Consider the following 14,023-nt stretch of genomic DNA (forward strand, 5'->3'; position numbering starts at 1 on the left):
TGTCCGACTCAACTGTCCCTATTAACTGTCCCCTGAGGTGTCTGAGGTGTCGGTTTTGAATGAACAGGCTGTGCCTTTCCCTTCCGGTGCTGCAAAGAACCTGCAGGCGGTCTCTCGGACCCGTGATCCACTAACAAGCCAAACCTTACCCCACCACCACGACCACCACCACTCCCACTTCCACTCCCACTACCGCTACCGCTACTGCTGCTACTACTGCTACTCCCATCACTGCATCTGGGCAGACTGATGCGCTTCTGACGACGACCCACCCCGTTCCAGTCTCTTTCCCTCTCTACCAACTCAGCACTCTCGACAGCCCTGCACTGCGCACCTGCGATCACAATAGAAGAGCCTGCAGTCCTCCCCATTCTGCAGCCCACCACCAGCTAGCTGTCCTGGAGGAGGTGCCCGCTGCACACCCGCCCTCATCATGGCGTGGCAACCGTCCCCAGAGTCTCTCCAGACTCTGGCCGTTTACCTCAAGGACTCCCTGAGCGGCTTTGACAAGACTGCCCAGAAAAAGGCAGAGCTCGTAAGTCACCTGGTCCTCCCTGCTCGAGTCGCAGTCTGCGCGACTCCCAACGAGAGAAGAGCAACCGTGTTGACCCGACCCCCAGATGCTGTCACAAGCCAGGAGCTCCCCAGACTTCAACAACTACCTCGCCTACATCTTCTCCAGCTCCCAGCTGCCCCCGGGCCTCAACTTCTCCCCCGAAGACTACAGCCTTGTCCGCTCCGCCGCGGCGGTCATGCTCAAGAACAATGTCAAGCTTCACTTCAAGCAGATTGAGGAGTCCTCGTTGAACCTCATCAAGTTGGCTGTACCCATGGGTATCCAGGACAAGGCCCCCCAGATCCGTAGCTATGCCGGCAACATTGCCACGGAACTCATCAACCGGGTCGGCATCTACGGCTGGCCCGAATTCCTGCCTGAGCTGCTCAAGCTGATCGGAAACGAGTCTGGTCAAGTTTCCCCCGAGGGCCAGGAGGGTGCCATGGCCGCCATGGCCAAGATCTGCGAGGACAACGCGAAGATGCTGCAGCGCGAGCAGAATGGCCAGAGGCCCCTGAATTATCTGTTGCCAAAGTTCATCGAGGCAACAAAATCCCCTCTGTCCAAGGTGCGGGCCCAGGCGCTTACCGCTATCAACGTCTTCACGCCGCGCAAATCCCAGGCCATGCTTAATTGCATAGATGACCTTCTCCAGCACTTGTTCGTGCTGGCCAATGACCCCAGCGAGGATGTGCGACGCCAAGTCTGCCGATGCTTTGTGCAGCTGGTCGATACTAGGCCCGACAAGCTTGTGCCCCATATCAGTGGATTGGTGGACTACATAATTACGCAACAGAAGAGCGAGGAGGAAGAATTGGCCTGTGAGGCTGCCGAATTCTGGCTCGCGGTCGGCGAACACGAAAACCTGTGGCAGGCCTTGGGCCCTTATATCCAGAAGATCATCCCTGTGCTTTTGGAATCCATGGTCTACAGCGGCGAGGACATTGCTCTATTGGGCGGCGCATCAGATGATGAGGACGAGGAGGACCGCGCCGAGGACATCAAGCCCCAGTTCGCACAGGGCAAGTCAGCACGCAAGCCTGGCGCTCAACAGTCCGCTGACCAAGCGGAAAACGGCAATGCATACCAGAAGCTTGCCAATATGGACGATAATCTAGAGGAAGGCGAGATCGATGAGCTCGACGAGGACGGCGATGAGAACCCCGACGAGAGGTGGACACTGCGCAAGTGCTCCGCAGCCGCCCTGGACGTTTTTGCCCGCGACTTCAGGGACCCAGTCTTCGAGTGCATCCTCCCGTACCTGACCACACATCTGAAGCATGAAGAGTGGCCGCGCCGCGAAGCCGCAGTTCTTGCCCTTGGTGCAGTCGCGGAGGGCTGCGTCCAGGTTGTGACGCCCCATCTGCCGGACCTGGTGACATACCTCATCTCACTTCTGAACGACCCAGAACCCGTCGTGAGGCAGATTACATGTTGGACGCTTGGTCGATACTCCTCGTGGGCTGCGAATCTCAAGGAGCCTGCTCAGATTCAAGCATACTTTGTCCCTATGATGGAGGGCATCCTACACAAGATGCTCGACCCGAACAAGAAGGTGCAAGAGGCTGGTGCCTCTGCGATGGCCAACCTGGAGGAGAAAGCCGGAAAAGTCCTGGAGCCATACACGGGGCCGATCATCCAGCAATACATCCGGTGTTTTGCCAAATACAAGGACAAGAATATGTACATTCTCTACGACTGCGTGCAAACGCTCGCCGAGAACGTCGGGCCTGTCTTGGCACTGCCCCAGCACGCAGGTCAGCTAATGCCTGCGCTGATTGACCGATGGCAGAAGGTGTCGGATGAGTCGAGGGAAATATTCCCACTCCTAGAGTGCTTCTCATATGTCGCTATGGCTATGAGAGATGAGTTCGCTCCATACGCGCATCCCATATTCAGGCGCTGCGTGACCATCATCCACCAGAACCTCGAACAGACAATGGCAGCAAAGACCAACCACAACTACGATCAGCCAGACAAGGATTTCCTCGTCACGAGCCTCGATCTCCTCAGTGCGATCATCCAGTGCCTCGAGGACAACAAGGCGCAAGAGCTGGTCAAGGATGCACAGCCTGCGTTTTTCGAGCTGTTGAACCTCTGCATGGGTGATCCTGCAGATGAGGTTCGCCAATCAGCATATGCCCTGCTCGGCGACTGTGCCAAATACGTCTACCCCCAACTCCAACCACACCTACCTTCAATATTCCCCATCCTGTTACGGCAACTAGACTTCGACAACATTGTCGACGAGGAGATCGATGGCTACTTCAGCGTTATCAACAATGCCTGCTGGAGTGCCGGCGAAATCGCCATCCAGCACGGCAAGGGCATGGCGCCGTTCGTGTCTGACCTTATGGAGCGCCTGGTGCAAATAATGGCGAACCCGACGATCCCGATCAGTGTGAACGAGAACGCCGCCATTGCGCTGGGTAGGCTGGGCCTGCAGAACGCAGATGCTCTGGCGCCCCACCTGTCAACATTTGCGGACGAGTTCCTAAGCGCGATGGTCGAGCTGGACTGCACCGATGAGAAAGCCAGTGCCCTTAAGGGGTTCACGATGATCGTCGCACAGAATCCGCAGGCCATGGAGAAGAGTCTGCTGTCATATTTCATGTGCATCGCACGGTACAACACTCGACCCCCGAGCGACATCAACAAGGAGCTGCACGAACTGTTCCAGAACGTAAGTCACCTTAGCATGCGCGTCTCCAAGACACATTGTGCTGACGTCACTCTTAGATCATCAATGTGTACAGGCAGATGATCCCACAGTTCGACCAGTTTACCAACCAGATGCCGGCCGAGGAGAAGGGGGCTCTGAAGTCCAAATTCGGCCTGTGATCTTGGCTCCTTACCGTATGAAACTTGACAAGCTTTTCAATGAAACTATACTACGAACCAAATGAGGGAATTTGGATTGCTATGATCAAAGTGGAGACCAAATATCGGTGTCACATGTCTTGCTGAGTAGACGAGGCCTCGAGTTGGCAATGAGGCCACTATTACGACGATGGTAGTGGCCGGGTGGTCATGTTCACACCAACAAAAGACGATGTGTCACATCTGCATAAAAGTGGGTGTGGGCTGGCGCCCAGAGATGAGACTATCAGACAATGACAGGCTTGAAATGAGGAGTACTGGTGGAAGAGCGGGAGCAACGACGAATTGCAATACGAACTTGACGGACGGCATGCGTCAACGACGCAAAAGATCTAACGCGGGATGAAAGGCGCGGATAACCCATCAAAGGCTCAAGCCGTCAGTGGGTGGGTTGCCAGAACGAGAATGATGGATGGGTGTGCTGCTACTTGCTCTGGGAGGCGGTCGGCTGTTTGCCAGAGGGTCGGGGTGAGGTTGGCGTCGTCCTCTAACTGTTCCTGGTGTCAAGCAAGGCGCTTGTGGCTTGAAACCTACCCAGGTAGGAGGCGGTGGGCGGAGCGGCCGCGATTGCTTATAGTACGGCGAACAATCTTTGTCCCGCGCGACAACCGGGCGGCGGTTGCAATGCCAAAGCAGAACCAAAAACAACTTTTAGATAGTCTCGTAGATAGAATACCGGTGATACACATCATCATCATTATCAACTATTTGCCAATTACTTGCTTATAGCAAGCTGGACAGGATGTGAAGAGTACCAGGTATGTAGGTCTCCGTCCGTCTGTGAGCACTAGTGACTTGAATATCACATAGGCTTGTGGGTACTGCACTGGATGTCTCGTAGAATGGCAGATTTGAGAAATTTCAAGATGCCCACTTCTCGGCTTTCTGACTAGGTTGAATTATTCTTTCGCAAGTGAACATTATCTGGAACTGATATTTGTTCTAGGCGTTCTAATCTAACGGGAAATCATTACGGGAGTCGGGGGAGCCTCAAGACGATAAGTGCAAGGACTAGGACAGGTGATTATGCCATGCCTTCCAGAACCACACAAGCATCCACCAACTCCAACACCATCTACTGGGAGCCAGACACTCCGAATCCGCAAGGCCCTTAAAACAGCCATGGATACAGCCACGGGACCCAAGTACACACCATGTTCCTCAACAGCACCGGCCCGCTCGACCACTCGACGCGGGCCTTGCCCCTCGACAGCACGCTGACGCTCCCGCCCGCCCAGCGCGCGGCGCCCTCGTCGGCGCACTGCACCATCCCTCCCGCGACGTCCAGGAAGCTCACAAAGGTCTGCGACCCCTCGGTGGAGAGCTCGTGGCCGCGGCGGGAGTCCGTCGAGATCCCTCCCGGCTTCACGAACACGGCGTCGACCCACCCGGACCGCCGTTCTGCAGCGACTAGGTTGCGGCTCCTGCCCGCAGGAGCCCTAATAAAGAAGTGACATGCTGTGCATCAGATACACGTGCGACAGGGTAGGAATTATGGATTTAGTGCCAGTAATTTCCTGCGACCTTTACTCAGGCCCTCGGACGGAGCGAAAAGCAGATGTCCGAATCTATCCGTGATGTATATTAGTGTGGACTTTTGAGACTCACGCGAGTAGAATTCGATCACGCTTGCAAATGGCATCATGTACCGATCGGAGAGGTATTTCCTTGCAGTGCCCACATGTTATGCTCAAATCTGCAGGCAAGAGTAGAGATCTCGTGCTTTGACACAGCCAGGAAGTTTACGGCTTTGCTGTAGCCCCCGACTCATCCTTCCCCTCGGCCCCGTTCTCCGGATCCGTAGCTGCCCTCGCCTCGAACTCCCCCCCCCCCTTTTCCCCCCCCCCCACCGGCTGCAATACATCCAGATCATGGCCGGGCGGCCTATCCACCCCCCAGTGTAAACATACCGCCTTCCCTCATCATCGCCCCCGCCGCCCCCACTCATCCAGTCCGCCCCGTGCACTAACACGCCGGGCCTCTGCGCTTCGCTCTCCTCCGGTATGACGTCGTCCCGCTCCGGGTCCTCAACGTGGACGCGAGGCGGCCGCCCGCCCCCGTACAGGAACCCGCCCAGCCCCGCGACGAGGTCCTCCTTCGTGACGCCGGCGTCATTCTCGAGTCTGACGCTAGGCTCGACGTCAGGCAGGCAGCAGGGGCACGCAGGCCCGGCGGTGGGGCCCTGAGCGAAAAGGTTGACCCAGAACGTCCTGCTGGGCGGCGACGTGAGATGCTGGGGGATGCTTTCGTCCGACGCGACCCTCTCGCGCAGCCGCGTGAACACGCCGCGCCAGTAACCCTGGAAGTCGTCTGGCGAGGTCGAGTCGAAGACGGGGCTCTTGGGGAAGGCGGCGCGGGTCGCCTCGAGGACGGCGTCGACAGCCTCGTGCCACGTCTCGACCACGGGTGTTTGTGCGTCTAGGTCTGGATCGGCGGGAGAGGCCGTTTTGGCGTCTTCCTCACTGCCGTCCGGCCCCGCCTCCTGTGCGACTGCCCGAGCCACGGCTGGGTCTCGAGGGCTCATAATGGATGGCGAGTTACCTGGCCCGGTGAGTGTGGCATGACCTGCAAGACCAAGATACTGGTAGGGTTTCTTATTCATGGAACTCTGAGGGCATCGCAGGCTGCATGGCCGTCGGCCTCGCGTGAGGCTGGGTCGGGTGTGCCTAGCCAGCGCCCCAGTCAGCCTGCGGCGCAGCGCCATATTGTCGTTGTTGCAGAGTGGAAATCCCTTCGCGGGACCCCGTTCCTGCGTTTGGCCTCACAGGACTCACATACCAACCATACGTCTGCGCCGCATGCTCCTGCCAGGGGCGGCTCCAATGAAAAGGATGCATCCACGCACACATCCTTGTTCGAGTAAGACGCCAAGTTGCCATAAGGCTGAGACAACGACACCACGTAGAATGATGATCTGAACTTGCTTCATAATACATTGCAAAATATCTGGTATATATGGCTGTCATCCTCTCCGCGCCGAGCAATGCAAAGCGACACAACACAGAGATTCTAGATCTAGGCGTCTAAGCCCTCTAGCCTGATCTTATATTTCTCACCCCTTAAAACATTTCTCTCTCTCTCTCTCTCTCTCTCTCTCTCTCTCTCTCTCTCTTCCCTGGATCTTAACCCATCTAAGCAGCGCAGAACCCCTGAAACACCAGGCTCGATGCCCTCTCTCTAAGCGCCAAAGGTCTTGAACTTGGACTCGATGGGCGCGTACGTCTTCTCGCCGGCGGCGCCCGTCTTGCCGCCGAAGACGAGCTGGGCCTGCAGCTTCCAGCTGGCGGGGACCTTCCACTCGGCGGCGACGCGGTTGTCGATCAGGGGGTTGTAGTGCTGCAGGTTGGCGCCGAGCCCCTCGGCCTCGAGGGCGGTCCACACGGCGAACTGCAGCATGGCGTCCGAGTGCGCCGCCCACGTGGGGAACCGGTCCGCGTACAGGGCGAACTTCTCCTGCATGCCGTTGACGACGTCCTGGTCTTCGAAGAAGAGGACCTGATTTGTTTTCAAAAGTCAGCCTGGGGTTCTACAGAGTAGTGAGGGGAAAGTGGGAGCTGGTAAGCGAGACTGGTGGGTGCGAAGGAGACGTACAGATCCGGCGGCGCCCTTGAACAGGCCCATCTTGCCGGCGGTGCCCTCCCACGCGTCGGCCGGGACGATGGGCTTGAGGACCTCAGTGGTGATATCCCACAGCTTCTCGTGCTCGGCGCCGAACAGGACGATGACGCGGTTGGACTGGGAGTTGAAGGAGGAGGGCACCTCCTGCAGCAGGGCCTTGACGATCTCCTGGATCTTCTCAGGCTGGATGGCGAGGTCCTTGGAGAGCGGGTAGTACGACCGGCGGTTCTTGGCGAGCTCGATGAGTTGCTGGGCGGAGGCCATCTTGACGGGTGTTGTGGTGGAGAGGCGGGGTGGTGGGGTTGTCCGGCGGGTTGCGAGTGAGGAGGTAGTAGCTGCTGCTGCTGCTGCTGCTGCTGCTGCTTGTCTTGAAAAGGTGGTGGTGGTGGTGTTGGTGTTGACAGAAGAAATAGTGATGGTCCTGAGAGGAGAGGGGCAGGACCTCGTGAGGAAGCTGGCTCTATTCATATTCTCGCGGCTCGTGGCTTGATGACCAACGGCTGACGAAGAGGGGTCCTGGTTCTGGGGCTCTGGGAGGGTCCCGCTTGCATAGATGCGCTATACACGGTCTGGCAGATTCTCTCTGTGATTTGTTACGGTACCGGCAGAAGATGGGTCTGGGTCCGGGTCCGGGTCCGAGAGTCTGTTCTCTTTTATGCGCCAGCCTGCCACTTTCCCACCCGGGGCTGATTGGAAGACTATAAGCACATGTAAGTAAGTCTAGCTTTGTCTATTGCTTCTTAGTAATGACAACCAAGCGGCCAATATCCTACAGATTACCATTCATCAGCCGTCAAAGTGCGGGCGTCGAATGCAGGTAATGGCACAATAAAAACCGTCGTTGAGCTCGTCCAGCTTTGGTGGGGTGTGCTGGGTCCAGTCTAGCTCCAGGGGTTTGAGAACAAGGGCGATGAGGTGATTGGCCGGCGCCGCGATTTCGAAGCAATTGGAAATCCACCGTTGCGGTCGAGGATGCAGATGACTAACGATTTGAAACCAGCTGCCGAAGAACAGCCAGCGCACCCCCACCCCGCCTGCCCAGGTTAGGGGGGCATTTCATCATTGTCGGCTCGGTAGACACATCTATGGCCTTTAATAAATTCTAGATACACAGCAGATTGAGCATGTTACCAACCAACCCACTGCCACGGAACCACACTTCCATTCCGTGAACTTCAGCCTCGTTCCGACGAGGTGGGTCCGCGGGGGCAGCATGCAACACGAATACGCGTTTGGGGACCCCTCGAGCTTAGCTCATCGACATCCTTCTACCGATTTCTGTCCATGAGTCGTCACTGCGACCCCGCCCCCCCCCCGCCAAAGTCAGTATCGTACCACACAGCATTAATGACTGACACTTTTTGTGCCCAAGGACCTTTTGCCGTGAGGAGGTTCGACCGGTGGGCCAGGCAGGTCTTTTTCCAAAGAGCCGACGGGGGCAGTCTTGATCTGATGGCGCCATGCGCCTGCGACTCTGAGCCCATGTCTGACTTGTGAGAGTTCGCATTTCAGTAGCGGCACATCTAGGGCTGGCAGTTCCAGATCCTTCGAGGACGTAGACTATCTTAGGCTTGTTCGATAACGTGGCTTGCCTTCCTGTAGCGATCGATCAATCAGATCGCCGTGTTCTCGCTCGTAAGGCGGGATCCGCCCAAGGGTTGATGGTTGCGTGCCCCACCATCCCACCTCCAAACCTGGCAGCAGCGGGCATGACAGTGGCGTGGCTTGGGACCTTATCAAACATCCAACAATATGATCGACGGTCCAGTGGGCTTTGTTTGAATATGTTTCAATCTCCCATTGACTGAGGCTGCTGAGCCTCTGTGATATATACCTAGGTAGATATACGCGTATGTATGTAGGCGTTGAAGCAATGCGTAAAAGGAAGTAACCCCTTGCGTGCGCCAAAGAAAATAAATACGAAAAACTCCAGAGTAACGCCGCTGAGTCCGGCATCCAATGATGCGGCCATTGCTTTTCCTCCTCCTATTCCTAAGTCCGTGAGGTCCTTGTGTGAATGATCCCATTTTGTTTCGCCCCGAGACGGAAATCAAACCCAGAGAGAAAATGAAAACCTAACACCGTAAATAAATGCTTGCGCCAGTGAACCCTGTCTAGTGAGTCTTTCTTTAACCCATCAAGCGCCCATAACAGAGAGACAGGGAGAGAAGGCACGTGTTGGCGCCCAGTGTGCTTTGTTGTGCCCGCACCACATTACCACGTCTCGGCAATGTACTGGCCGACTTGCTTCTTCAGGTCCCAGTACTTCTTGGCCTCGCTCCGGCCCAGGTTTCCCTTGCGCATGGCCACATCGATGAGCGACTCCTCCACGCCCTCGCCCATGCCCTTGCTGCTGCCGCAGACGAACACGCGCCCGTCGACGGCGTTGATGACGTACCACACCAGGTCGGCCTGGTTGATGACCTCCTCCTGCACGTAGCGGCCCTCGCCCACCCGGCTCTCCACCACGCGCTTCACCTCGTCCTCGTGCACCCCCCACTCGCCGCTGTAGATCTCGTCCACGAGCGAGTCGCGGATGCCCTGGAGCACCCACACCTTGTTGGCGCAGTTGGCCGTCTTGAGCCGCCGCTGCACGAAGCCCCGGAACGGCGCGATGCCCACGCCGGCCCCGATAAGGAGCATGGGCCCGTCCGACACGAACTTCTTGGCCAGCGGGTTCGCCATCAGGCCCTTGAACATAGGCACGTAGACTTGAGGGTTCTTCTCGCCCCCAGCCTGGGCTTCGATAAACTTGAGCGCCTGCCGTTGGAAGAAGCCCGAGCCAACACCCGTTCTTGACCCCTTTCTCCAGTCAGCGGACTCATGAACCGTGACTGCGATTTCGATCAGACGGTGTGTCTTGCCATCCCGGGTCTCGTACGAGTCGTGGGGGTCGTTGGACAGGGAGTAGAAGCGGGGCATCAGCGGTTGGAGCTGGCAGAGGAGAGCGTCCACGGGTGGCTTGGAGCTCGGGAACGCGTGTAGGAGCTGGGAGACGGAGACGTGGGGTCCCGTCCGGAAGTCGCAGAAGGTCCCCTGGCCCTCCGCGGAGCAGAGGTACATCAGGATCTTGCGCTCGTCCTCCTCGGTTGCGTGCTCGGCCAGGACGCGCAGCAGCTGCTTCGTAGGTGGGTAGGACTGGATGTCGGAGCACCAGGTCAGGAGGTCGCGACGCGTCGTGACCAGCTGCCGGGCCTGCTCCTCGCCCCAGACCGTGGGCCAGCGTCCCTTTGTCGTCCGCAGCATTACGGGCTTGTCACGCAGGAATCTTGGCACCATGAGGGTCTCAAGAATTTCGTCGACATCGGACTCACCGTTTGGCGCGGATATACCAATGGCTCCTCCAACCTTGAAGTCGACACCCTCTTCGTCTGGGTAATTGGTAATGTCAATGTCGAAGTGGAAGGTCCTCTTCTCGGCGCCAAGCCGTGTCAACTCGCGTGCTTTGTGCAAACGAGCTGGAAACACGTGGTGTGGAGGATGGGGCTGGACGAAGCTAGGAGGCTGGATGGTGGTGTCGAGTTCTTCGAGGGAAAGTTGTTGCAGGGTCTTTTGGGTGCTCTGCAATAGGGCATCGCTGACTCCATCGCTGCCCTCGGTGCCATGGGATGCAGTCGTTGGAGTGGGCGAAGGTACGTCGGATGGCCGCCGCAGTGGCTCCAGGAAGGCTGTCTGCTCTGGCAGGTCGATAACATTGTTCAATACGGTTGGGATCTCGTCGATCTTAAGACAGAGTGACCGAAAGGCGTCGTTATCCGGGTGCTGGACTTTTTCGTACTGAATTCCAGTCTTCTTTGCGCCAACGTTCAAACAGCAGCCACCGCCACAGCATCGTGCAGCCAGCTGTGCAGTCGATTCTCCTGTGATTCGCTGGACATCGGCAGCGCTCTGGGCAATGAGGCGCGTAGAGGCGCGCCTGCGTCTGGTCTCAGTGGTGGGATTGGTCTCGTCCACATCTTGCTCCTCTGCTGACTGCTCAGAGAAGGTAAGAGAAGGCGCGATGGAAGGAGCCTTGGGGCCGGTGGGCTCCTCGGGCGCACAACAGCTGGTAGACTCAGCCATGACCCGGGCAGTCTGTGAGTGCATCATGTTGGCTGGCGGAGGGGTTGAAATGGTGGTAGACGGTGGGTTCGAACTGAGCCCACTGGTTGGAGGGTAGAGACGGCTGTGGGAAGGTTGAGACTGGCGCAGATATGAATGAGTTGGCGCGGGTTGTGTTGGTGGTGGTGGTGTTGGATATCGGGTGTTAGTCTGTCGAATGCATAACCGTCCTTGTGGAGATGTAAGCTTTAGGAAATCAGACGGTCGAGCCACGGTCACTGTGGTTGGTATGCGGCGCGTATAAAACAAAAAAAGTAATCAGGGTTGGGATGATTTGAGATGGTGAGAAATCAAGCAAGCGGTCCAGTGCTTGGGCTTGCAGAAGATGCAGCACAGTAGGACACAACAAGGACAGACGGCAGTCAGGTAAATGTAGTTGCTTGGTCAGGAATTGGACACGGCTCAGGTGGTGAAGGGGGCAAGTGATGGTGGACTTGAGGAGTTGGTGACCGAGGTTGGGGTGCCTTTTGGTTTTCTTGGTCGCCCCGGTCTAGGGTGGCTTATCAGATCGCGTGCCCCGGCCGCCCCATGTCCATGATGAGCAAAGACTGACTTATTACAGCTCGCTCAATGACCATACCACCACGGCACAGTGCTCCGCACACGGTCCCTTGTGCAATGATGCTCCGATTGCCCAATTAGCACGGCTCCTCGGAGCCACTGTGCGGCTAAGCCTAACGAACGTTGGGGCGCCCACCGATGGTCGGCGCTGGCCGACAGTGGTCTTGCAGTCAAAGCCCGCCCCTTCTCCTCCCACTGGCCTGGGTGGACCTTGCTGGTGCATCACCCATGCCGGGCTCCACAACGTGTTCCTCTCCCTTTCAGCACCTACCCACACTCCCGGCCCGTTGGGATTGCCAGGGTCCCCGGGGGAAAAGGCTGCGTGTCTTTCCATTTCTCCTTAATTTTCTGGGGCCGTCAGGCCCTGCTCTTAATATGGAAGGCCACGAAGCCCAGCACGCAAGCCCCGCGGCGCATACAGTAGTGTACGCAACACGCAGCAGCGGTATGTGAGGCTCAGCGGTCGTGGACAGCCTGATGGGCTCTGTATCCTGTTTTCAATTGTTGCATCCAATTCCCCAGACCGGCCGGGCCCAGCCTGCCTGAATTGGAGCGCGCGCATCGCACAAGATGGCTGACGTCGTGACCACGGGGCAAACCTGCGGTGTGTGGGGATGTGTCTGGGGCGACAGAAGGGTGCTACAGTGCACTGTACGGCATCTAGACTAATCATCACCACCCTATCGCCTGACCCGGGACTGTTGGACCAGGCCTTGTCGAGTGTCATCTTTGGTCGGACTGCCACTGCATATTCTGCATCCCCAACGGATCGGAAGCATTGCGCGCACATGACATGTCATTGCATGACACGACAATCCACGACACTGCACTGCACCACAATTCATGACACGGAGGTGCTGGAAGTCAATCCCAGGCCGCGGATGGGGGAAGAAAAAAAACGGGAGCTTGGCATGTTTTGCCGAGGAGATGTGATGTCAAGGTCTGTTATTTTGGCAGGGCTGGAAGGAGGCGGAACGGGAGCGAGGAAAAACCTCGACTCATTTCCGGATCCGGCTCAGGTTCCCGGCTCTCAAGGATCACACCAGGCAAATTGCCATCTGTCCCTCCTCGGTCCGGGTATTGTGCGTCTCGTTTGTCTACAGTGCACACTATCTGTCTATTTGCCTATCAGTCCGCAAGAGAACTTCACGAAAATGGAAACCTCATCGGCAAGCAAGCGCGTTGCCGAGAGGAGGATTCCACCATGTCTCCACCATCTGACGATAGCCATCCTGATCCCCTTTCGTTATTTCCGGCTTCAAACCCTAGACGTCTCCCGTGCAGGAAACATTAACCATAATTCTAGAAGCGTCCCCACAGAATTAGCAACAGCGTTCGTTGACGTTGCCGAAGGCCCAGCCGAAACGTCCAACCGGCTGCCCTATCAGCTTTTCCGAGCAGCACAAAAGGGCGGGCTGCGCCGGCACAAAGTTTCCCGCAGCGGACCAAAGAGGAGAAACTTGACGCGCGAACGGGTGCTCCTCGGAGCCTTCCACCGCAGTCCGGGCTGGAGCCGGCAGACACGATTTGGGGGCTGACTGGCTAGCTGGCCGGCTGCTGCACAGTGCGACACGGCACGTTCGAACAAAGGCTAAATCTTATCTGATCCGCCACCGTCCGACATCGGGTACGCAAACATTCCCTCGGCTTCCTGCGCTAGCGCGCGTTGTACCGTTCCTTCCTCGCCCCCTCGAAGCTGACAACACTCCCCCAGGGGGGGGCTGATCGATCAGATAAGATTAGAAGCTGGGACATTCATTTCCAGCCATGTCACACCGACAACGTAATCCCGGGACACGGCCAACCGACGACCATCCTATCCTCCAGCTGGGACTGATTTGACTTTGTTGGGCCAATCATTCATCCTGGATGATGCGCCCGGCCGGGCTTGGGCGTTGAACGAGGGAGCTAGCAGGCTGGCTGAGAACCGAGTTGTCCAACCATCTACGCGTATTCCCTGGCATGCTATGATGATTGCTTTTTGTTCGCGTGTTCGCCCGGGGCTCAACCTCGATCCCCCCGTCGACAACCCTGTCTCCCCCTGAGTTGCTAGCAGCGGTCAACAGCTTTCGATGTTACAAACAAGGGCCTGGGACCACGAAGGTAAACCACGGCCAGCAACGCAGTGGATGCAAGATGATCGATACCACATTCAAGGACCCCGGAACATGTGTCACAGCAACACGCGACAGGGTGAAAACAGGAAAACTGAGCAGTCCTTCCGGAGGCCCCGTTCCTGGTCGTCAACATGTGGAGAGCCACGCATCTCCTTGCAAGTCATTATTTCAGTGTCCCATGGTCCATCTG

At 57.3% G+C, this 14,023-nt stretch overlaps 4 protein-coding genes across 4 annotated transcripts; 1 reads left to right on the forward strand and 3 right to left on the reverse strand.

Annotated features, from left to right (window-relative positions):
- Nucleotides 1-433: 433 nt before the first annotated feature.
- Nucleotides 434-3,397, forward strand: INS49_015260 (uncharacterized protein; the record flags this gene model as incomplete). The annotated part of the gene is made up of 3 exons (XM_043175942.1): nucleotides 434-535; nucleotides 621-3,239; nucleotides 3,296-3,397. The coding sequence occupies 3 exons, from the start codon at nucleotides 434-436 to the stop codon at nucleotides 3,395-3,397; spliced, it is 2,823 nt and encodes a 940-aa protein (XP_043019397.1).
- A 1,150-nt stretch (nucleotides 3,398-4,547) lies between these two features.
- On the reverse strand, nucleotides 4,548-5,960 carry INS49_015261 (uncharacterized protein; the record flags this gene model as incomplete). The annotated part of the gene is made up of 2 exons (XM_043175943.1): nucleotides 4,548-4,875; nucleotides 5,347-5,960. The coding sequence occupies 2 exons, from the start codon at nucleotides 5,958-5,960 to the stop codon at nucleotides 4,548-4,550; spliced, it is 942 nt and encodes a 313-aa protein (XP_043019398.1).
- Nucleotides 5,961-6,613: 653 nt separating this feature from the next.
- Nucleotides 6,614-7,318, reverse strand: INS49_015262 (uncharacterized protein; the record flags this gene model as incomplete). Its single annotated transcript, XM_043175944.1, has 2 exons — nucleotides 6,614-6,931; nucleotides 7,028-7,318. 2 exons carry the CDS (start codon nucleotides 7,316-7,318, stop codon nucleotides 6,614-6,616), a joined length of 609 nt encoding a protein of 202 aa, XP_043019399.1.
- Nucleotides 7,319-9,268: 1,950 nt separating this feature from the next.
- On the reverse strand, nucleotides 9,269-11,143 carry INS49_015263 (uncharacterized protein; the record flags this gene model as incomplete). The annotated part of the gene is made up of 1 exon (XM_043175945.1): nucleotides 9,269-11,143. The coding sequence occupies one exon, from the start codon at nucleotides 11,141-11,143 to the stop codon at nucleotides 9,269-9,271; it is 1,875 nt and encodes a 624-aa protein (XP_043019400.1).
- Nucleotides 11,144-14,023: the final 2,880 nt, after the last annotated feature.

The sequence above is a fragment of the Diaporthe citri genome (assembly GCF_014595645.1).
Source record: "Diaporthe citri strain NFHF-8-4 chromosome Unknown scaffold_9, whole genome shotgun sequence".
Lineage (NCBI taxonomy): Eukaryota > Fungi > Ascomycota > Sordariomycetes > Diaporthales > Diaporthaceae > Diaporthe > Diaporthe citri.